This window comes from Vipera ursinii (genome assembly GCF_947247035.1).
Source record: "Vipera ursinii genome assembly, chromosome: 1".
NCBI classification, from domain to species: Eukaryota; Metazoa; Chordata; class Lepidosauria; order Squamata; family Viperidae; genus Vipera; species Vipera ursinii.
This window is the reverse complement of record NC_139512.1, coordinates 349,025,892-349,050,120: the sequence shown is the minus strand read 5'-3', so window position 1 is coordinate 349,050,120 and position 24,229 is coordinate 349,025,892. Positions and strand designations below refer to the sequence as shown.

At 40.0% G+C, this 24,229-nt stretch overlaps 1 protein-coding gene across 1 annotated transcript; it reads left to right on the top strand.

Moving 5' to 3' along the window:
- Window positions 1–4,107: 4,107 nt before the first annotated feature.
- On the top strand, window positions 4,108–23,375 carry WSB1 (WD repeat and SOCS box containing 1). The gene is made up of 9 exons (XM_083348938.1): window positions 4,108–4,262; window positions 7,541–7,709; window positions 8,897–9,165; window positions 11,238–11,369; window positions 12,125–12,225; window positions 15,024–15,196; window positions 16,467–16,580; window positions 19,909–20,016; window positions 22,100–23,375. The coding sequence occupies exons 1-9, from the start codon at window positions 4,223–4,225 to the stop codon at window positions 22,257–22,259; spliced, it is 1,266 nt and encodes a 421-aa protein (XP_083205064.1). The 5' UTR covers window positions 4,108–4,222; the 3' UTR covers window positions 22,260–23,375.
- Window positions 23,376–24,229: the final 854 nt, after the last annotated feature.

Here is a 24,229-nt window from a genome sequence, read left to right as displayed (position 1 = left end):
GTAACAGCGTTCCGTGCGCCTTTGGCATCTAGTCATGCCGGCCACATAACCACGTAGTCGTCCTCGGACAAACGCTGGCTCTTCGGCTTTGAAACGGAGATGAGCACCGGCCCCTAGAGTCGGAAACGACTAGCACCCATGTGCGGGGGAACCTTTACCTTTACCTTAAAGTTTTCCCAGGATTGATAGCAAACTAAATGGCCTATAATTGACAGGGTCGTCCATTTTTTCCCCCTTCATATACAGGGGAACTATTATAGCCCTATTTCAACCCAAAGGGATTCCAAAATACTTTTCTGTACCTGAAGTTTCCACAGGTCAAAAATGTCAGAATGGTAGCCCCAATGGTATGATCAAAAGGCTGCCTGTTTTTTAAGTGTGTTACACCTTCCAACTGCTGTGGCAATCTATTCTCACACCGACTGAACAGCGTGCCCAGTGATGTGTTGTTTCATGTGTCATGTATAATTTTTTCGCACTTTTACCTCTTATTTCTACAATTAAGGCATGAGATTCCCAAGGAAGAATCAGAAGCAAAAACTGGGTCATCCCCATCTATGCAGAGAAAAGCATCTTTGAATCACTTTTGAAAAAATTCAGGACTGAAAGTTTGGTTGTTTCTGATTGTTACAGTTCATTCCTAATCTTGCTAACCAAGACTTTTTTTCCTCAGCCAGAATACCAAAGATTGAAGTGTTACTTTTCTATGCAAAAAAAAAAAGTCTCCACTGAACTACAGCCCGGGCGTTTTTGTTGTCTGTTTAAAGAATATCAAGAGGTTACTCAATGCAAAGGCATATTCTTTCTGTTCGGCCTGAAACATTTGTGAGAACGTGCATCAAGTCATTCAGCTCTGAAGGATATCATCTTCCACATGACTCTTTCTGGGAATGACTATTGAGTGGCTGGGGTGATTCATTTCCCAAGCATGTTCCTGCTGATACAGTCAAAAAATTTTAATAATAAACATTCTAGTTCATTGAGGAAGCCTTTTTAGCTAATATCAGAATGAGAAATAAGTCAGTCATGCATCCTTATCTTGAGGAATTTTTGTCTGGTATACAGGTAGTACTTGGCTTAACCATTTGTTTAGCGACCAAAGTTACAACAGCATTGAAAAAAATAACTTACGACCAGGCCTCATATTTACGACCATCACAGCATCCGTACTGTCATGTGATCAAAATTCAGGCACTTGGCAACCAGCGTGTATTTATGATGATTACACTGTCCAGGGTTCATGAGATTATCATTTGTGACCTTCCCAGCTGGCTTCCAACAAGCAATGTCAATGGGGGAAACTGAATTTGCTTCATGACTCCAGTGATTTGCTTAACAACCATGGCAAAAAGGCCATAAAATCAGGTGTAACTCACTTAACAACTACTTAGCAATGGAAATTCTGGTCCCGACTGCAGTAATAAGTCAAAGACTACCTGTAATTTAATACAGGTGCTATATTAAGACAGTATTTTGGAATCAGTGTTTGATGGTTTGGGGAGAGAGTAAAAGACACTTTAAATAGAAGTATGCATTATTTATTTTATTTCTAAATACAGTGAGAAGCCCTCCTGGATTCAGGAGTCCAGTTACCTATTCTGCAGAACCAGTTTGTGGACTTGAATGTCAAAGTCTCACCCTGTGACAGCATCCTGAATAGTTCCTACATAAATTTTGGCTGCCTTAAGTTTTAAAAATAGTGCCGCTTGTTTCTTGGATAGCTAAGGCCCATAAGCATTTCAATTTAGGGGATCTTATTCAAATCAGCATTAGTGTCAGCAAATAAGCTTCACCACTGCTGCTTAAACCATTTCATTTAGGAATTTTGAACACAATAGGAACCTGAAGTTGTAATTTGGTGCATTGTTGAAATGGTTTGCCTTGTGAAATTAAGGTTGACGGAAGTTGCTTTTTAAAATGGAGCTCTTTCACAAGAATTCATAGTCGAAAAGCTAAATCTGCTTGCTGCAACTTTCTTCGCGGCTGGGAGTACATATTTGGGGTACTTTTTGACAGCCATACATCTTCACAGAACAGAGACATATTGAAAAAGTTTCCAGATCTCGAATATTTACCAAATGCCAAAAAAAAAGGGTGTGGTTAAACTCCCTCTTGGCATAATGAAAATATTATTTCAGGGCATTTGAGTCACATCCCCCTTGGCTTGGGATTCTACTGTTAGGATCAAAACATTAAAATCACAGGGCTGGAAGGGACTTTAGAAGTCTTCATTAAAAGCAGAACAATAAATACATGGGAGGAGAAAATTCTGTGTTGCTCAAAATGAAAGTCTAATCTCAGAACAGTTGTTAGCACAGACTGAAACATTTGCTCACAACTGACAGATTAGAATTATTCAGGGCTTTTTTTCTCATAGAACGCTCAGAACGGAGTTCCGGCACCTTTTTTGGATGGAACCTGTAGGGTAGGCAAGGCGGGTTGTATGATATGTGTGAGTTCTGGCACCTTTTTCTTTTACAAAAAAAGCACTGGAATTATTAATATCCCCAGTGCAAATTCACAGAATGATTTTGGACCAACCCTTCATTCTCTCAGCCCAACCAACCTCACAGGATTGTTGTTGCAGAGATAAAATGAAGCAAGAGAATATGTGCAATGTGTGGATCAAAAGCAATTGGATATGAAAACTACAGTAGACCTTTCTACAAAATCCCATGTAAGTTGCCTTAAATTCTTGGAGGAAAAGAAAGATACAAATAAATTAGTAGTTATTTCTTTATTCCTTAGATGTTATCCTCCTTTCATACTTTTCGAGGTAGCATACAGCATTCTTTTCTTTTTTCCTCCACAACAGCCATCTTAGCTACTTGACTATGATAGGCTTTAACACGTAATATCCCAATAGAAATATATTGGGTCTGAATTTTAAGATAAATAGACTTAAGCATTGGTGACTGGGCTGGCTGGGGTATTCTGTCAGATGACATCCACACGTCTAAAGTAATAAAACTCTGCATTAAGCACTCAACTAAGTAAACACAACATGCCATAAGCCAGTCTATCCAAGATTGAAACTGATCAGTCTTAAAATGAAGCCAACATCTTTCATGGGTTGTGCAAACCCATCTGTGATGTGCTAGCAACACTGGCCATTTATTGAAGGATTTTTGGAGAAATTAAGTCCACTATAAAAACCAGATTGGTGCAGTAGTTAAGGCTCCAGGCCAGGGGTCCTCAAATTTGGCCACTTTCAAGACTTGTGGACTTCAACTCCCAGATTTGAAGTGGCTGGCTTGGGAGTTCTGGGAGTTGCAGTCCACAAGTCTTAAAAGTGGCCAACTTGGAGGACCTCTTCTCCAGGCTCAAAACCCAAATGTCAATTCTGCCATTGGCCGGGTGATCTTGGGCCAGTCATTCTTTCTCAGTTCTAGGAAGAAGGGAAGGGCAAATCGCTTCCAAAAAATGTTATCAAAACGATGGAGGAGTCCAGTCAGTCACTAGGAGTCAACACTGATTTAAATGACACACACCTAGTAAACCTGTGGATTCTAGATTGAATATGGCTTATAAGCCATCTTTCCCCAACCAAGTACCCATCCAGCTCTGCATGGGTACAAATTTCAAGCTTGAGAGGCTTTATTTCCTAGAGATAACGTAACAGAGTTCAATCAGAGTGGAAATTAATGCCCCAATGCATTGAGAAAAAAAACCCCGCTTTAACTATTTCCTTTGCCTTTGTAATAGCCTCTATGCCTCCTTTTCTTCACATAATGGACTCTTCCAATGCAGCATCTTCTCTGAGGGGCCTGTCGTATTCTAGCTAAATAAGGGGGGGGAGGTATTTCATCCCGTTAAGGCAGGGGTCTTCAAACTTGGCCCTTTTATGACTTGTGGACTTCAACTCCCAGAATTCCTCAGCCAGCTTTGCTGGCTGAGGAATTCTGGGAGTTGAAGTCCACAAGTCATAAAAGGGCCAAGTTTGAAGACCCCTGCGTTAAGGGGCTGAGCGGAAGACCGAACGAGCCTCTTTCCTCTCCTCGCTCCACGCCCTTCACGCAGGGGCGCGGCTTGGCCGATTCCCGCCAAGCCACGCCCCCTTTTTTATAAGGCTTTCCGCGCCGGCCATTTTGTCTGTCTTTCTTTGGCTGCGAGTGGGAGAGGCTGGCGGATCTGTCCTTTTTTTTTTCTCCCCCCTCCACCGTTTGTTTTATTTTGTTTAAAAAAATCTTATTCAGAGCCGAAGTGAAGGGCCGCCCCGTAGATGGCCAGCTTTCCTCCGAGTGTTAACGAGAAGCTCATTGGTAAGAAAGAGCCAATTCACTTTTTTTTTAAAAAAAAAAAAGTTTCGTTGCCAGGGTTATGGTTAATAAACGGCGGGGACCGTTGAAGGAAATCCTTTGGGTGTATTGGTCGGCCTGCGCGAGGGTAGTTTCATGTTCTGGATGCTTGCTTAAAAGAAATGCTCGATTTCGTTAGGGACGGCCTTACTCCCAGGTAAGTAAGCTCGGATTTCCTCCCGTCTGGCATTTTCCCGATTATTTGGTTTGCAGCTGATGTTTGGTCTCAGTCACCGGGGAGACAAATAAATGCGGGGAGCCTAACCAGTCTGGCGGGCGCCAGGTTGGGGAAGGGCAAATCTATCTAGGCTGGCCCTTAAGGCCACTTCAAGAAGCAACGTTTGAAATGCCTGGCTCTGCTGCCTTGCGAACAAAAGCTTCGTTTTCTTGGGAAGAACAATGGTTCACAGTAGGCATGGCTTACCTCAGGGGTCTTCAAACTTGGCCCTTTTATGACTTGTGGACTTCAACTCCCAGAATTCCTCAGCCAGCTTTGCTGGCTGAGGAATTCTGGGAGTTGAAGTCCACAAGTCATAAAAGGGCCAAGTTTGAAGACCCCTGGCTTACCTCGTCGGGGCATGCTTGTATTTGTGTAATATAAATAAACATAAGTGTCAGCGCTTCGGCATGTCTTAAAAGGAATAATTGTGTACGGGCGAAGAAAGCAACGCAAAGAAGCCCTTTGCAAGCCGGAGAAGAGGAACTTGATGTGGGGTCAGGTTCCTTCAGCCTTAATAGGAATGATCCAATCCATTTCAGGGGAATTGCATCTGGGTGGATGTTGGAAGCAGCCCTTCATTTATATATAGGGAGAAGGTTATGGTGACCCTAATAGCTCCACCGTAAGAGAGACTCTATTGCAGGGGTCTTCAAACTTGGCCCTTTTATGACTTATGGACTTCAACTCCCAGAATTCCTCAGCCAGGCAGGCTGGCTGAGGAATTCTGGGAGTTGAAGTCCACAAGTCATAAAAGGGCCAAGTTTGAAGACCCCTGCTCTTATTGCTTTGCCCTTAGCGGCTCTGCCACTCTAAAAATAGTGGCTAAGGAGACTCCTCTTGACCCCTCAGTTATTTGAAGGATCTGGGTGGGTGTAATGATCGAAGGGGAGGTTGGGGCATGTTGACGGAAGAACAGAAGAGCCTTTGTGGTCTTCTCTGCAGCTATAGAAAGATGGTTCACACCATTCCCCCTTTGCACACTAAAAAGGAGATGACGTGGACTGTAGTCCAACATGTCTGGAGAAGGCATGTATGGATGTTGAGCAGATGTAATTGTTGAATGGAGTTTTCCAGCTGGCAGGGTGCATCTGGGGAATGAGTTGACCCTATTTTGGGTTTGGACGTGGGCTTTGTGGTTTAGGCCATCTGGAGAAACCAAGGCTGAAGAAAATGAAATTAGCTCTGGTTTATACTTGGGTTCCAAATTGAAATGGAGGTTGGGTGGGAGTGGACTTGGAGCCCAATCAAGGGACAAGGAACATGGGAGTGGAGGTAATGGTGAGGAAGAGGCTGGCATTGGGGATTTGATCAAATGGGAGCCAGTATTAGAAGGTTGAAGACTTTTGCCATTGTCTGCACTTTCTTTCATCTCTAGATAATGGCAAAGCATAAAATGCTTCCTTCAGCCTACATAATAGCCAATAATTCTTTGTGTTGCTTGCTATACTGTATCCCAAAGGTGCTTTTCAAAGGCAGCTGGACTTCTTTGAAGACATTTTGCTTCTCATCCAAGAAGCTTCTTTGGTTCTGAAGAATGGAACCAAAGAAGGAACCTTTTTTTGATGAGAAGCGAAACATTTCAAAGAAAAAAACAAAGTCCAGTTGCCTTTTGAAAAGCACCTTTGGGACAACCATGACCTGGATGACTGAGAATCTCTGTAGATATTTGATGCAGATAGTCCTCGACTTATGACCACAGTTGAAGCCAGAATTTATGTTGCTAAGCAGGACATTTGTTAAGTGAGTTTTGTCCCATTTTATGACTTCTTGCCGTAGTTGTTAATTGAATCAGTGCAGTTTAGTAACATGGTTGTTAAGTGAATCTGGTTTTTCCATTGACTGCTTGTCAGAAGGTTGCAGAAGCTGATCATAAGCACTGCAGCCATCATAAATATGAGTCAGTTGCCAAACATCTGAATTTTGATCATTTGACCACGGAGATGCTGCTATGGTCATGTGAAAAATGGTCATAAGTCACTTATTTCAGTGCCATTGTAACTTTGAACAGTCACTAAATGAACTGTTGTAAGTTGAGGACTACCTACATATTTAATGAATGTTCTCAGGAAATTATAGTATACAGTACACATAAAAAGAGGTTGCAGTTTAAAATAACAGATTCAGATATGAGAATTCAACTGAAGCACAGATTCAGAAGGTGAATAAATTAATTGTACCTTACTTAGCTTTTTGATAATTTTGTTAATCTTTATAGTACCCAAAGAGACTTCATGTCTGCTGTAGCAGACTAATCATAATTTCAGGAAGTATGTATGAATATCTCAAACTAAAACTTCCATATCCAATTTCACAAGTCCTTGAAAGGAACAAGATTGCTTGAAAACCTCAAACACATACAGGATGCAAATTGTTTGCTTTTGTAAAATGATCTGTAAAGTAATATGACTTTTCATTGATGCTAAAGTTGTTTAAATTGTAGTATATTAATAAATAGTGCAACAAATTACTTCACAGTTGCTACATCTAGTTTGGTCCAATGGTTAAGGTGCTAGTCTAGGAGCAGGGAAACCTGGGTTCAAGTCCTCCCTTTAGCATGAAGCCACCTGGCTGGGTGACCACTTGCTCTGTCTTTGGAAGATGACAAGGGCGAACCACTTCTGAAAATGCTGCCCAAAACCTTCATGGGTTTGTCTATGTAGTCATCAGAAGTCTTATCTGACTCACAGCAACAACAACAATAAAAACCCACACAGTTTCTGATCCTCAATTGTAGTATCTAACTTGTGCTGCATGTGGTAGCAAGAGGAATTGCAACTTTTTATCCTTTGTAATTTTTGAAATGACAAGCCATTTTCTTTATGTTATGCTTAGATGCTATTCAGCTTTATGTTGTTTATCGTGTTTCTGACTTTGAAATTGTGTATATATATATATATTCTGTTGTGGGGAATTGTGCATGTGTAACTTGAAAGCAGAATCAGGTTACACATGCACAAAACATTTAACTTCTGTTATGAAGTTGTATATATTGAATGTCTTACACACAAACCTTATTTTTTAGGAAGATCACGGACAGTAGGAGAACTCTTAGCTCCAGCTTCTCCTTTTGATAAGAAGTGTGGACGTGAGAACTGGACAGTTGCTTTTGCTCCAGATGGCTCCTACTTCGCTTGGTCACAAGGCCATCGCATAGTAAAGCTTGTCCCCTGGTCTCAGTGCCTTAAGAACTTGTGAGTATGGCTGGCTTAGAAAAGTCTGTTTGATTATTTGTCTGAAACCTTTCTACAATCTTCCTATTATGGAATTTTTTTTAACTTAAATACAATATCAGGGAAAGATAGCAGATTGAACTCAGTTATATTTTGTCTGAATATATACATTGTGCTAGATTATGGTTTGCTTACACATAGCTTATGTCATGACACATTAAGTATAACTTTAAAAAGCCACAATATCTAAGTCTGCATAACACACTACTGTACTTACCATGCATCTGTGTTATGTCTTACCGCACTGTTACACAGTGGTAAAAATATGGTTTAAGTTTGTTGTGTCTTTTCTCATTAGCTTCATGGGAATTATCCATTCTAACCATCTCCACCTTTTGGTCTTCTATTGGATAAATTCCCCAAATCCCTGGTTACCGGCTTCATTTTAGGAAAAGCTGCTCTGTTCAGAAGAGAGTATCTAACCCAATAAGCTTTAGAGAGTGCTTCCTGAAAGGATTGTGGGAATGAAAGAAAAAGATGTGGTTCTTCAGTTTAATCTTTTAATTTTTAATTTTTCTTGGGGTTTTTAGCGCTGCATTTCCATTGTTTTTAACTAGGGCAATTGTTTAATCTTTTTTTAATGTTTGTATCTGCTATTTTATTCTGCCCTGTGAACCGCCCTGAGTCCTCAGGGAGAAGGGCGGTATATAAATGTTATTAAATTAAATTAAAAATTAATTAAATCATACTTCCTCGTGATGAAGCAAGCTAGTTGTAGCTCAGTGGGTTGACATTTGGACTTGAATCTTTGGATTAATTTTTACCTTGGCCTTGGTATGCCCTCTGCTTTGTTTGTGTCCAAAGCAGTGGCCTGTTTCTTAGGGATAGACAGAAAATGCTTTCTTCTAGCTAGAATTCATCATCTTTCTTCATGTATTAAACAGTGGATTGAAGTATTCTTCATTATAGGGTGATTGATGTTAGTGTTGTCTGCTGACCAATTCCATAAAGAATGTATGTGTTTTATATGTGTTTTCTAGAAAACCACAATCCCTTGTCAGTGATTATCCGTCTTGACGTTCTTGGGGCTTAAAGTCCAAAAAGCTGGGATGTTACAATGTTTTGTAACAGGACATTTAAAAAAAAATTGGCATGCCTTTAGGACCTTGCTCTTTCGAAAGGTTTACACTTAATTTTCTCACCCACAGCTCATTGCATGGTGTAAAGAATTTTGCCAACTTAAATCATTCCAAGCTTTCAAGGCAGAACAGTGATGGCAACCAGAAAAACAAGCCCTGTGAGCAGGTCATAGATTGTGGCGACATAGTCTGGAGTCTTGCATTTGGATCATCAGTACCTGAGAAACGGAGTCGTTGTGTGAATATAGAATGGCATCGGTTCAGATTTGGTCAAGACCAGCTTCTATTAGCAACAGGCTTAGCCAATGGACGTATCAAAATATGGGATGCCTATACAGGTAAGGAAGGACATTTTGACAGAGCTCATGGGTCTTGCTTTCCTTCTAAAATGACAATGAGGTTAGTCCTCTTCAGATGTTGCCATAGTACAGCTTCCACCAGTCTTACACCTACATGACTTGGGACCGGGTTATTTGAAGGACCATCTCTCTATTACTTATATTAGGCTTATCACTATTTACAAACCAAGGCACTGTTGTATGTGTTCCTTTAGTATAAATTATTTCACTTCTTGAAAAGTGTCTGCAGCTGTAATTTTCATCCAGTTTAATTTTTATTTAACCTGAATACAATTTGATGCCCAATTCTTCAAAACTGAAACATAAACAGCATTGTGCTGCATAAGCCTTAAATGTTGAACCAGTGGCTTTTGTGTTAGAATCTTGAAACTGCTTGGGAGATAAGTTATCCTGGCAGCTTTTTATAAAGTTTATCCAGTAGATAACTCAAGTATATTGACTTAAAGGAGGCCTGTTTGGGATCAGAGGTTTTTTTTTTTTTAAAAAAAAAACCTAAGTTATGTGTAATACCTCATTAGTTAAATATAGGAGATCAACAGGAACATTGAAAGAACTGGATTTGTTTAGCACCAGAAAAAAACAACCAGGGGTGGTACAATAACCGCCTTCAAATATTTGAAGGACTGCCATGAAGGTCAGGGACAGGCAACACAATGCATGCAAAATAATGTGTGCGCAAACTGTTCTGTACAAACACAGCTGGTTTTGGGTGGTTCACATAAAAGCTGTAACATGCATGTTTGGTCTGGATAAGAGAGCGAGGGGGATGGGGATTGTTCCAAATACAGACTGAACCGGAATTTTCCAGGTGGGAGTGTTCGTTGGGGAAGGTAGAAAGCAAGGTAGAAAGCAAAGATGTGGGAGTCTGGGACAGAGTGGAGGAAAGAAATCATGTTAGGAAAATTACAGAGGATCTACCAGTGAGGCATGGGTGCACCAGCCTTCTCCTTTGTAAAATCTGGGATTCCTGTATGTTTTTCCCCAGCCCAAATCTGGAACCACAGTAACATTTTTTTTATGCTGAACGATAGCCAACCCTGAATGATTTGGCAGAATATCCTAAAGTGATTTGTTCCATTGTGTGCACATCCCTGGGATACTAAATTCTCTGATGTTTGTCATTCTATCTGTCAATCTCTCTGCTCCTGATTTTTTAAATAAACTCTTTCTAATAGGGGAAACCCCTTATTTATGGGGGTGGGCAGGTGTTGGCCCCACAAAGATCCCATTATCACGGTAGAGAATATCTTGGTCCTCTAATTCACCCTCTGATAAATGGCTGTTTTGTAACTGGCTATGGCTATCTTGTCAGACATTTTATGAATAAGCAGGTTTTCTCAGGCAGCCATTTTGTGAAAATGCCTGCCACATGCTGTCAGAACTCAAAAGTGCATGTACTTTAGAATGGCTACCCATTCCTGCAGGAGCAAACATTTCTGCGTGGCAACATGGACAGACAGCCTTTGGGGGGGAAGGGGTGTCAAGTTTGTATTTTAACTTTTAAATTTTAGGAATTCTCGAAGAGGTTCTAGGCCTGTTTTGGGAATGAGAATTTTGAATGCTGAGGGCAAAATAGATATTTCTTTCTCAAAGGCTCAGTGCAAGAATTTACTCCTTATTTTGGCTAAAGAATGTGGAAACTTGTGCTACCTAAAATCATCATCTTTTTTGCCACAGAATTTACAGGGTGTTTGAGCTATTGTGTAGTAATAGTAGGTAGGATTGCATATGCATTTGATTTAAAACTTCCTATATTAATAGTATAAAACATAAAATAAAATTCAGTTGCTTGCAAGCGGAGACCACAATATACAAATTTGGGCCTCATGACATTGGCTACCACAATTACTTTTCAGGAGTTATAAATATATATGAATTATATGTTCAAATAATAATATAAAAGGAAAAGCTATTACAGCTTCTTAATTTAAAACTATTTCAAGAGCTATTCTAATTTCATAGGATGATCTTTGTCCTCTGCCTTAACTATGGAATATCAAGCTCATAGATGTAAGTGCAATTTGAAGACTAAAATGTATTTTTTCCAACAGGGAAGCTCCTCCTTAACTTAATGGACCATACTGAAGTTGTCAGACACTTGACTTTTGCCCCTGATGGCAGCCTGATACTAGTATCGGCCTCAAGAGACAAAACATTACGAGTGTGGGACCTAAAGGATGATGGTATGTTTTCGGGAAAGGGACAACTGTGTTATAGAGCTTACAGTCACTAAAATCTTGGGTGCTCTAATTCTCCTAGAAGTTGCCACTGTGGTAAAATAACAAATACACCACAAATTACCACATACTATCTTAAATTAAAATTAAGGCATATAAAAGACACAGTCCTTTTTGGTTTGTACCTTGTAAGCACGCTTCTTAAAGATTATATGTGATCCTTGGCAGGAAATACATTACAGATCCTTTTACTATCTGGGATAATAAAAGACCAGGGAGCCATTTACTCAGTAACGGCAGCATGTTCCAAATAAATTGAGTGGATTTTTGAAATGATGTTCTGTACACGTGAAACCCACCCTGGTTCAACCTCAGATGTATTGAAATTGGATTCCATATTTGTATGGAAGTTGCTACAATTCACTTTTAAACGTTGATGGTGCTTTTTAAATTGTGCCACCTTCTTGGTGAGAAGATGGAAAGCTGATTATTTTTTCTATTCACTTTAAAGAATGACCAATGTCTTGCTAGCATCGGGAATATGATAAGAACTGGGCTAGTATATTCTATAATATAACACTTTGATATTTGGATTTTTCATCATTTTTACTTGGTTATGGTGTTAAAATCTTCCTTTTAAGTGGGCAACTAGTTTAATTTCAGGCAGGCAAAGAATAGTGGGAATTATGTAGACAAAGCCCCAAATCACTATTATTCAGAGAGTGATTGATACCAATCTATTTTCTTCTGTAATTTTCCAGGAAATATGATGAAAGTATTAAGAGGACACCCAAACTGGGTGTATAGCTGTGCTTTTTCTCCTGATTCTTCCATCCTCTGCTCTGTGGGAGCCAATAAAACAGTAGGTATCAAAGTTTCATGATCTTCAACTTGTATTTCAATTGTGAGCAAAGAATAATTTGGAATCTTAAAATAAAACATGTTTGTGCTTGGTGTCATGCTGCTTTGATGATGATGTAAGGGTTTGCATGACCAAAATATTTACAGTAATTAGCATAAGGCTGCTCAGTTATGTGTTACTGAGCTGACACTGCATTGCTTTTAGATTCAGAGAAAATGAATTTTTGCATGTCTCCATCTGTTCCATAATTCTTTACAAATAAAATAAAAATTCCATTTTAAGAAATGTTTTAATATTAGTAGAAATAACATGTTTTGTTCTTGATGCCTCTTATATTTTCCTCCGAAAGCCTGGGCTGCTCTCCTATTTAAAAATACAATAGTATTCTTGGTTGGTATTTAAACTACAAGCAACCCTTGTGTCTTGGTGCCTTATAAAGAGTGCTATGATATGTTAGTTTTAAATAAAATTGTAATGCCCTGCTGCAAAGTTCAGAATTAAGATAATTTTCAACATAAAGGGCCTTCTCCAACCTGATTCCCTCCAGATGTTCTTTAACATGGGATAGTCCAGTCAAGATGGCAAATGGTCAGTGATGATATTGGAAAAACATCTTGAGAGATTCAGGTTGTGAAGACTGGAAATTGTAGAGCTGGCTTGGGAGGGGAATCCATTAGTTTTAATCAGTGGGATTAAGTTTTGAGAAGCCTATGTGAGATGGATTTTCTTATATATACCATAATTCCAGATTGAACTCGTATACGGGTGGGCAACTTGTGTCTCCTGAGGCTTATTTATATGGAGTCAAAGGTTTTGTTGGGATCGGGAATTCTACATTTCCTGCAAAAAGTTAAATTTCTAGAATAAATGGTTGGCTGTAAGCCTGGAAAAATGAGTAAAATCCAAGGTTTGCAATGAGCTGGGAGGATGGCCTAGATTCACCATCATAAAGCTTTTGGGCTAAGCATTTCTTTAAATAGATCCTATTTAAAACAAAAATAGAAAAAAGTTGGCATGTGGTTGTGTATCATACTTGAAAGCCACCACTTCAGAATTGATTTTATGGCATTGCCTAATTGCACAGCTCTTAATTACAGACTTACCCCAGCCAAATTCTTGCAAAAAGAATTTTTTGGCTTTTGGTGGGTTCTGCGGCTATTAGTCAATTTTTACATTCTTCTGCAGTGGCCTTCAGCGTTGACCAAGTTGTCCATCCTCTGGGCTAGTAAGAATCCTGGCTTCATCTTAGCAGCTTAGCCAGGTTAGCATGCTGGGAGTTGGGGGAGAACATATTTTAACATTATGAAGCAGCGGCATAGGGAGGGCAGACTAGTCAATAAAGTCTTAAACAGAACAGATGTGGATGTATGCCTTGATCTTTTAGGCTGTGTGTTTTCCATAAGCTTCTTGCTTTCCCTGTCACAGGTGGTGGCAGCAATATTGGTGTGATTGAGGGTAAGCTGGCACCACTCAGACAAGCGCACAATGGTGTTAGCTGGGCAGAAAGATTGGCACCTCCGGCTACCAGGCTGGAGGCGAACTTTACCATAGGACGAAGTAACCTTGCATTCGACTGCAGGGTGTACTGTACGTACGCAGGTGCTGGTTGATGTCCACCTTCTGCTTTTTTTTCCCTTTCTTTTCTTTTTTATTTTCTCATTGGTGAGAGCCGTTGACTCCTTTTAAAATATATATATATATATATTACCAACTTTAATGTCTTAGCTTTCCATTCCTAGGGAATGTTGGAGTCATAACTTTGAGGCAATTATCAGTTTACTGTAGCTGATTTAAGAAAGTTTTGTTATAGTAACAAAACGGAGACTTAAGAACTCATTTGCTCTACATATTATGCACAAATTCATGTTGTGCAATGGTATGTTTAAAAGCTCTGCCGATTCTTAAGGCTCAGAGTAATATACATATTTTAAAAAACTGTTATTAAAATAACCACAACCAATCTTCTGTGCAGATTTGTTTTCGTTGCTAGACTGTTCATAATACACAGAAATGTGTAATATAAATTTGATAGTTAGATTCTCCCAGACATGCTTAAAATTGACGAAATGTGACAAAACATTTAAATGCACGTGAACTGTATTTGAGCCATCCCTGCCAGTAGAAATGCTTATTTATTGAAACCTTATTTAAGGAAAGAGCCTGGCAATGTTTGATTTTTATGCTTTAAAAGTAAGCTTAGAATGTGCATACTTTTAGTAACTTGGATTAATTTTTGTTTTGCCAAGTCATGTCATTTGGCTGTGACAATACCTGTTTTTGCTTGCAGTATCTGTTTCTCTTCGTAGGCTGTCGTTGGCGATCCAAGCCTATTGTAAACAAGTGGTCTTAAACTCACAGGGAATTCCACGGGAGTAACAATATATTAACCTTCCTTTTTTTTCTGTCTGTATATTTCTTAAATTTGGGGTAGATAATTGAACAGAATGGGGATGTTAGTACCTTAACCCTATTACTGTTATTTTAGAAGTCGATAAATATTACATGCCTTTCAGTTAAGAATCCTACACTGTTAAAATTCCACTTGACATTTATGTATTATTGGCTTACATTACGAATAACACTTAACATGTTAGTATATTGCATGTATACTTTAATTTCTGTAATTCAGAGTACGACACTGAGCGTATTCTTTAATTGTAGTAATTCATCACGCTTGGCCTTTAATTTTAATTCCAAGTACTAGTACAAAGCTCTGGGGTGGGGGAGGGGTTGGAGGGTGTGAAAATGCTTCCACTGGAGTTGAGCAGAACTATAACATGGCCTTGTTTTGATTACAGGTATTGCTTTGGAATATGGATAAATACACCCTCATCCGAAAATTGGAGGGACATCACAACGATGTTGTAGCCTGTGAGTTTTCCCCCGATGGAGCCTTGCTGGCTACTGCATCTCACGACACCCGTGTCTACGTCTGGGACCCCCATATTGGAGCAATATTGATGGAGTTTGGGTAAGTTGGTGCCTTGGTCTGGTCCACTGTTTCTTAACTTTGGCAACTTCAAGTCCCAGAATTCCCCAATCAGCATGTGTAGGCGCAAAGCAGTGACAGCAGGGGAATAATAGGATGTGTTCAATTTTGTTCATGCAGAATGGATTTTCCCTTTCTTCCATCTGGAGATTCTCTTTACTCTAGACCAGGGGTAGGCAACCTTGGCTCTTTTATGACTCGTGGACTTCAACTCCCAGAATTCCTGAGCCAGCATTGCTGAGGAGAAAGGGAGATGTTTCCAAGCTGAGCCATGCTGGCTCAGGAATTCTGGGAGTTGAAGTCCACGAGTCATAAAAGAGCCAAGGTTGCCTACCCCTGCTCTAGACACACACATGCACACCCCAAAAAACCACCCCTCTCCCTGGGCAATTTGGAAACAGCTACAAGCACTGGTGCCTGCTTCTTATGGGGCAGCAGTGGGAAGCATTTTGGAGATCGAAAGAATATAGGAAAGCTCTGGCCCACTGGGAGCCTTAGGACTCTGTGAACTTTTAAAGCTGGTGGTAATTTGATGACTTCTGCACATCAATACAAGTGGTCCTTGATTTACAATAGTTCGTTTAGTGACCGTTTGAAGTTATGACGGCACTGGCAAAACCTGATTTATGACCGTTTTTCACAAACCTTGCAGATCACCATGATCTCATGATCAAAATTAAAATGTTTGGCAACTGATTCATATTTATGACAGTGGCAGTGTTCCTGGTTTGTGAGATCACCTTCTGTGACCTTCTGACTAGCAGAGTCAATGGGGAATCCAGATTCACTTTTCAACCGTGCTACTAACTTAACAACCTCAGTGATTCACTTAACAACTGTGGCAAAGAAGGTTGTAAAATGGGTCAAAACTCACTTAAATGTCTCGCTTAGCAACATAAATTTTGGGCTTAATTGTTGTAAGTCAAGGACTACATATATGTCATTCGGTGCATTGCTTTAAATTAATCGCCTTGTAGGTTGTTAAGTAGCCCTAAGATGCTTTTGACAACGTCTCTTCCCCTTTAAAAGTAAACAGAAAGAATGCTAATTTAACTGTTGGCTTCTGTCCATGCAGATTAAAAAGGAAAGATTTTGGAAGAGATCTGCTATTGAAGCTTGATAGCTGTATAGGTCTTCCTTCATTCTCAAGCACTTGGTCACAGCACAGGGACCTCTTATAAATCTTAATGATTAAATAAAAAGCAACTGCTTCCAAAGCTTTGATGTAACAAAGTTTTGTTTTTATCCACAGGCATCTGTTTCCCCCTCCAACTCCAATATTTGCTGGAGGAGCAAATGACCGCTGGGTCAGATCTGTATCTTTCAGTCATGATGGACTGCATATTGCAACACTTGCTGATGATAAGTACGTACCACGAAGCATGCTGGATTTTGCTAGTTCTTGCTGGTCGAGAAAATAATCTTGTTCGGTAAATCCAGTAACTGAGCCAGAGGCAAGATAATGTCAAGTATAATCAGCAAGAGAGGGAAATGATTTTTTTAAAAAGCCAAAGTTGGGTTTTAAAAATGCTTTGAAAGCTCTCCTAAAAATCAAGGGAAGGGTGTCAGCTGTTGTGTTCACGACAGGATTTAACAAATGTTGCTGCTTGCTGTTATAGAATGGATTAGCCTTGTATCCTCATCAGCCATGTCTGGGAAAGTTGTGGGATAATCTAGATTGGGGGCGGGGAACTATGGTTCCTTTATGACCAGTAGAGTACAACTCCCAGAATTCCTGAGCATGCTGGCTCAGGAATTCTGGGAGTTGAAGTCCACTGGTCATAAAGGAACCATAGTTCCCCATCTCTGATCTAAAGGGACCTCTGATTTGAATGCGGTTTGTTGGATTGAATGGGGAAATTGTTTTCTGTTTTTTTTTAAAAAGGGAAAATGATTGCAGAAAATTGTTTGCACAGGGTGTTTTCCCAAGAATAATGTTTGCAGCAAATTCTTTAGTCAGCACAAGCACACTAGTTCTCCATGAGCATACAGGTAGTCCTTGACTTAACAACAGTTCATTCAGTGACTGTTCAAAGTTACAACGGCACTAAAAAAGTGACTTATGACCATTTTTAGTTATGACCTTTGCAACATCCTTACGATCAAGTGATCAAAATTCAGATGCTTGGCAACTGGTTCATAAATATGACTGTTGCTGTGTCCCAAGGTCATGTGATCCTCTTTTGCAACCTTCTGACAAGCAAAGTCAGTGGGGAAGCCAGATTCACTTAACAACTGTGTTACTAACTTATCAACTGCAGTGATTCACTTAACAACTGAGGTAAGGTTGTAAAATGGGGCAAAACTCACTTAACAAATGTCTCAACAGCAGAAACTTTCGGCTCAATTATGGTCGTAAGTCGAGGACTACCTTTACTTCCTATTGTGTTACCACAGGAGAGTCAGTGAGACTCAGTTTTGTTTTTGCCTCTCAGCAGAAGTTGTGTTGAGAAGCTGTCGTGTAATATTATTTGGTCACCTTGTCATTTTGGCCACATTTTCTCGCAACAGATCTGCTGAGGCCCTTACAACCAGAGCATTACCTTCCCAATTTATTTCGTTTTCCTTTTATTATTAAGATCACAAGACTTGCATCAGAAAGTGCGCCCATTCAGGAAATAAAATAGAACTGTGATGACTCAGTGACTACGGTAATCATTAAATGTCACAGGTTAATTCATATTATAAAGGAAAAGCAAAAACTGTCAAAAGTTTAATGAACCACAGCGCATAACGTAGCAGCTTTATATATGTGTTGGACATTTTTGTCTGCTAACAGATGTTGAAAAATAGTTGGGGACCTCTGGAGCTCAGCTAGTAAGGAAACTGTAAAATCACCTGCCATTGTAATGGGAGCAGATGAGGAAGATGGGTCTAAAACAGGGCTCTTCAAACTTGGCTCTTTTATGACTTGTGGACTTCAACTCCCAGAATTCCTCAGCCAGCCATGCTGGCTGAGGAATTCCTGGAGTTGAAGTCCACAAGTCATAAAAGGGCTAAGATTAAAGACCTCTGATCTAAAAGATCTGGTTCATCACACTTGCAAGTACAGTTGCAATCTTTCACTGGGATTTGTTCTGGTTAGCAACACATTAGAGCACATATCACAATGTTGTTGTTTTGTTTTAACCTTTGCAGAGCCTGGGTAGGTATGGCCTGCGCGTGTCGCATCCTGCCTGTGGGCTGCCAGTTTCACACCCCTGCATTAGATCATTCCTGGGAGAATGCTCTCAATTTCATGGTCTCCAGGGGGAAAAGATAAGCCAGAGCCCATTGTCACTGTAAGACTTTCTAGAGATACAGCTGAATGGAAGTCCCAAAGGTGTTTTTTTTCCAAAAGGCAACTGGACGTTTTTGGTTTTTTATCTTTCTTGAAAACAATTTGCTTCTCATCCAAAAAGCTTTTTCAGTTCTAACTGACTGGTCATTTAGAATTGAAGAAGCTTCTTGGATGAGAAGCAAAAGGTTTTCAAGGAAAAAACCAAGGAAGTCCAGTTGCCTTTTGAAAAAGTCACCTTGGGGCAACTATGACCTAAATGATTTAGAATCTCCATAGACAGTTGAGTAGAAGATGCATAAATTAGATAAGACAAGATTTGGGTATGAACATACGAAGTTTACTGAAGTCCAAAATGCTATTTTTAAATAAAGACAAATTGTATCTTATTTGGCAGTGGCCAATTTTATTTTATTTTATTTTTATTTTATTTTTATTACATTTATATCCCGCCCTTCTCCGAAGACTCAGGGCGGCTTACAAGCTTAGCAGTAGCCTTCATTCTATGTATATGCCTGCTTGTTAGGGCTTTCACACACACCCCAAGCGGCATTATTACAAAGTCAGCTTATTGCCCCCAACAATCTGGATCCTCATTTTACCTACCTCGGAAGGATGGAAGGCTGAGTCAACCTTGAGCCTGGTGGGATGCGAACCTGCACTAATTGCAGGCAGCTGGTGTTACTTAAGGAGGCATCAGCCCACTGCTCCACCAAGGTAGTGCATATTTTAGTTGCATATTTCACAAAATGACCGTAAATTGGTTTGGGGTACAAGGGGACAGTTCCCTGCCCATCACCAAAGCTGTGTGGAAGCATGAGACTTCAAGCACAGAAATAAAAAACAAGCCTCAGTGTTCCGTTTCAGCAAGAAAAATAACTTTCCCTTTGCTCCTATAAAGGCGTGTATTACTTTGGATTGTACATGGTTGCATGTACATGTTATGCGAAGCCAATTTTTGCTTTGTCTGCCTTTGGATGAGTATTTTGCAAGAACCAGTTGTAGTTTAAATATCATGGTTTGTTGCTTAGCAGGTGTCAGCCCTCCCACATACACAAAACTAGGAAAACAATGTATACATTATCACTTTTATTATAAAGTTTTAATTAACAAAATTTTGCAAGTCTGAATGTGTTTCCCTCCCCCCTTCCTCTCTTTATCTTTATGAGAACTAGGAAGGGTCTTGTCTGAGGTGCTTACTTGGGTTACAGTTCTGGCCTGGACTCAAAATTATTTTTATAGTTTGGATCCAATTGGTTGATCCGTAGCCACACCTAATCCGTGAATTGATGTTGTTTTCATGAATCCTCAGTTCCTTCAAGAACTCTGGAGGCCATCTCACACACGGGAGAAGCAAAACACTTTGCAAGAGACATATCAATCAGGCCTCTAACTTATCTGCTACTGTTTCTTTCAGGCTGGTTCGGTTCTGGAGAATTGATGAGGATTACCCTGTGCAAGTTGCACCTTTAAAGAATGGACTTTGCTGTGCCTTTTCTACTGATGGCAGTGTTTTAGCTGCTGGGTAAGGAGACTTTGCGATAGAAAATATTATATGATCACTTACTTTTGCTCTTCTATGTTTGTTTGTTTGTCTATTCATTTGACTTTTATCCCGCTTTTATTATAAGTGGCAAGGTGGCAAACATACATGATACTCCTTCCTCTTCCTGCTTTCCCCACAACAAGAACAACCCATCTCAGTGGGTTGAGAGTGAGTGACTAGACCAGTGGGCTTTCATTCCTAAGACAGGACTAAAACTTTCCGTATCCTGGTTTCTAGGATACTTTGCCACTTTATCAAACTGGCGCCATTCGAATAGCTTTCCTTTTTGTAGTGATATGGCTCTGCTGTCACTGTTCTGTTCCAGCCTACGACCAGCCCTGTTTGAATGTCAGGGACAACCCCTTTTTATAGTCAACAGGCTGGAAAAAAACCCAACCAAATTTATTTACAAAGAGTTCAAACAAAAGTTAAACGAAAAGTTCAAACGAGTTAAACAAGAATAACAGACCAGGACTCTAGCAGAAGATCTTCAAACGGTTGCCTTCAGCAACCAGCACCTCCCACACATTCCCCTTTTATCAGCAGTCCCAAGGCATGGCTTCTCATTGCCTTCTCCCGAGTTGCCTCATTGCTTTCCTCTGTTCTGATCTGCTAGATTGCCTCCTGCTCCTAGCATCCCTCAACAGAGCCAGCTGTGGATCATCTTCCAATCCCTCATGCTCACACAGCTGAGTCTGAGGAGGAACAAGATGGGAGGGGCCAGGCTGAGAGTCCTGCAGTGTATCAGAACCTTCCTCTGACACCAAAGGCTCTCCAAACCCCTCCTCCTCCTCCTCCTCCTCTTCAGAATCATCAGACTCAGCTGCCAGAACCACAGGCTGAGCTGAATCACAACAGTCACCTCCCAGTCTCATAACACTGGAGCAGGGCAGCTCAGTGCATAAAATTTAAAAGAAGAGCTACCATGTTTGCTTATTTATTAGGGTTAGGTCCCACCTTTATATCCTCCAGGAACCCGATGCAGAATACAAAGCATGTCCATCTGCCAGGTCCTTTTCTGACCCCATAACATCATACAGGCTCTGTTTTGTAGGGCATCCTACAGTTAGCCAAGATTGGCAATCTCTCAAGATTTGGCTATTTTTAAAAAAGTATTTGGTATGACAGAAGTTGCATAATCGTTAGCTGGGGGATATTAATAACTTTGGCAGCAGATGAGTTAGATGGGTATTTCCGGATCCAACATTGTCCTCTAGCAAGAGTAAGAAAACATGTATGTATGTATGTATGTATGTATGTAATATTTCATATTTGTAGACCATGCATCTCCCTTAAAGAGGAGCCCTGGGCAACAGTATCATATAAAATAGTAAATAACATTATAATTAAAATATTGAAATTGAGCTAAGATTTAAAAAGTGATGAGATCACAAAACTATAACAATTTCAAAGCGACAAAAAATTCCAAGAAGGCAATTTAGCTGTTAAAATTGATTAATAAAAGCAGAGGGAGGGGTCTCATAGCACCAACCAGCTCCATGATTGGATGGTCTTTTGTGCCTCCCATGCAATTCCACTCCTTTATGGAAAAGCAGGAAAGCGGGGAGGGGGCTTCACCTCCATGAGAAGGATATTCCATTGTGGAGGGGGGCAACAGCAGAGAAGGCTCTCTTCCTAGATCCCACCAGTTGGATTTTTTGACTGAAGGGGTTTACAACGTACCTTCCTTGCCTGATCAAGTGGGATACGATGGAGCAAAGCCAGTTTTGTAGGTAGCCCTATACCAGCTATGGCATTATAGGTTTATATCTAACATCTTGAACTGGATCCAGAAGCAAACCAGCATCCAATGCAGTTCACAAAGCAAGGATGTTATTTTGCCCCCCTTTGGGCACCCAGCATAGCTCATACAGCTACACTTTGCACTCATCCAACATCTTACACTTGCCAAGGTCAAGAAACACTGCTCTATATAGAGATTGGATTCCACCCCCTCCAGCTGAGGATGAGGATGGCAGTCTATACTACAACTCATATTCTTTGGAGAAAAAGCAAGTGCATGGTACTTAATTCATTTCTTATGGATGTTTTTTTCTTTCAGAACCCAGGACGGAAGTGCGTATTTCTGGACCTCTCCTAAACACATCCCCAGCCTCCAGCATTTGTGTCGGATGGCTATCAGACGGGTAATGCCTACAAGAAAAGTGGAGACCTTGCCTGTTCCCTCGGCCATCATCTCTTTCCTTTGCTACCGGAGTTAGAAAAACAATCAGAAATGAATAAAACAGCATCAGGCTTTTTAAAAAGCCTTTTGAGCTTCAGTGGTCCACGGGTTTTAACATGGCTTTATTTCCTGAGAAAAGATAATCAAGATCCCAAATATTGACCACATTGAATTTCTAAAGGTATTATTTATAGAAAAACAACAGAGTAGGCCTGTTTCCCGAAATTGTGGAATAGCTTTTTCAAAAGAAAGCTCTAACTGTGAAACCTTGTACATAATTGGATGTAAGCTGCTATGTGCTATCCATGTATATCTTTTTGAGATTGCTTTTTTTTAACAAGTATGTAGTGTGCATGCACAGACAGTTCACGTGTATATAAATGTGTGCATGAGGGTATATTCACAATATAAAAGCCTCTAAAATTCACCAGTGTTTGCCTCTTTCCCCCCAGATGTAAGAACTGTTATATCAACTTGCACAATACATCCAAGTCATACATTCATGCGTCTGTTGTCTCCGGAGCCACCAGCAAAATCGGTGCTGTGTAAAATAGAACAGTAATTCTCATCTTAGATAAATGCTGGCAAAATCTTGAGCAGCTTCTGTCGTATACATTAAGTGGACTATACAAATCCAACCCTGCGTTCACCTAACAACAGGGATGGGCAGCTATGGCCCCTTTATGTCCTGCGGACTTCAGTTCCCAGGCTCAGGAATTCTGGGAGTTGCAAGTCCACAGATCATAAAGGGGCCTTAGTGGCCCACCCTGTGATCTTACAAGGTGCAAGCTGGAAGTTTTGTCAAAGCCCCCAACACAGGCTGGACAGTTCATTTAGCAGGGACATCTCCTTTCTCAAGGAGGCCTTAATTTTGCAGCAAAAGTTTGTTTGGGAGCATGGGAGGTCCTCAAACTTTTGAATTCCTGCCTGAAGGCTTCCCATAAATGAGCTATCCACAAGCTCTCTTTTTCACTATCCTGTGAGGCTTTTTCATATCAAGGCAAACTACTAGGTGCACTACCAAAGACAACTTAGTTTTTCTTAGCTTATCTGGACATGCAGATACAAAGAATGTATGCATTGCTTAAAATGCTTGACTATATTTTGTTTGATTTTTTTTATATGTATATTAAATCATTGTACAAAAAAAACATCAGAATTCAAAGGCTGGTTATTTACATGTGGAAAGAACAAGAAGGGATTTTAAGATTTGTGCAATTTGTGTTGCCACCAAAGATAGTTATTTTCAAGGTACCAACTATTATGTTTTTTTAAAGGACAAATGCTATTTTAGGCTGGATAAACAAATATTTCCAAATCCTAAGGATTGATTCTTCTACTACTTTCTATGATGGACAAATGCTATATGGTATCCAGTTCTTGGCATCACTTTCCACTCTCCGGATTTGGAGAGGGCAGTGAGGATGATCAGAGAGTTAGTTTTTAAGCCCTGTGAAGAGAGATTGGAGGAACTGGATGTATATAGCCAAGAGAGGACAAGACTAAGGGGTTCAGACAGGGATAGAAAATAAATAGAGAAAAAAAGAAATGGGGATTTGCAAAATTGTGCTTTCCTTTCTATTAAGTAGTTGTCATCTTAAATCCATCTTAAATATGTTTTATTTTTAATCCTGAAATGAATTCTTTTTTTTAAAATTTCAACACACAATTCCTTCCAATCATTATTTCTAACAACTGATTTTAATGATTTCTTGGCTGCTCAGGATATCTCTAGTGAGCAGGCAGCCATATAAATTCATAATATATAAATTTATAACATCCGACAAAAGAATACAAAAAGAATCCATGTCTTGATGTCCAGAAAGTAGGCCACAGAAAAATAGATTTAAATGGCGAAAGACAGTTTTCATTTGATGGGTAGGTAAAGCACAATATTTCAAAAATGGAATGAATGACCCAGCTGTCTTAACTTAAACTGAGAACCACAGAATCTTGAGCTTGGCAGTTCACATCAGATTTTGAAAATCATCTTCCATGAATTTGCAG

Coding starts and splice junctions, on each gene's coding strand:
- WSB1 (XM_083348938.1), top strand. CDS start 4,223: ATGGCCAGCTTTCCTCCGAGTGTTAACGAGAAGCTCATTG. Junction 7,710..8,896: donor TCTCAGTGCCTTAAGAACTT/GTGAGTATGGCT, acceptor TCTCACCCACAG/CTCATTGCATGGTGTAAAGA. Junction 12,226..15,023: donor CTGTGGGAGCCAATAAAACA/GTAGGTATCAAA, acceptor TTTTGATTACAG/GTATTGCTTTGGAATATGGA.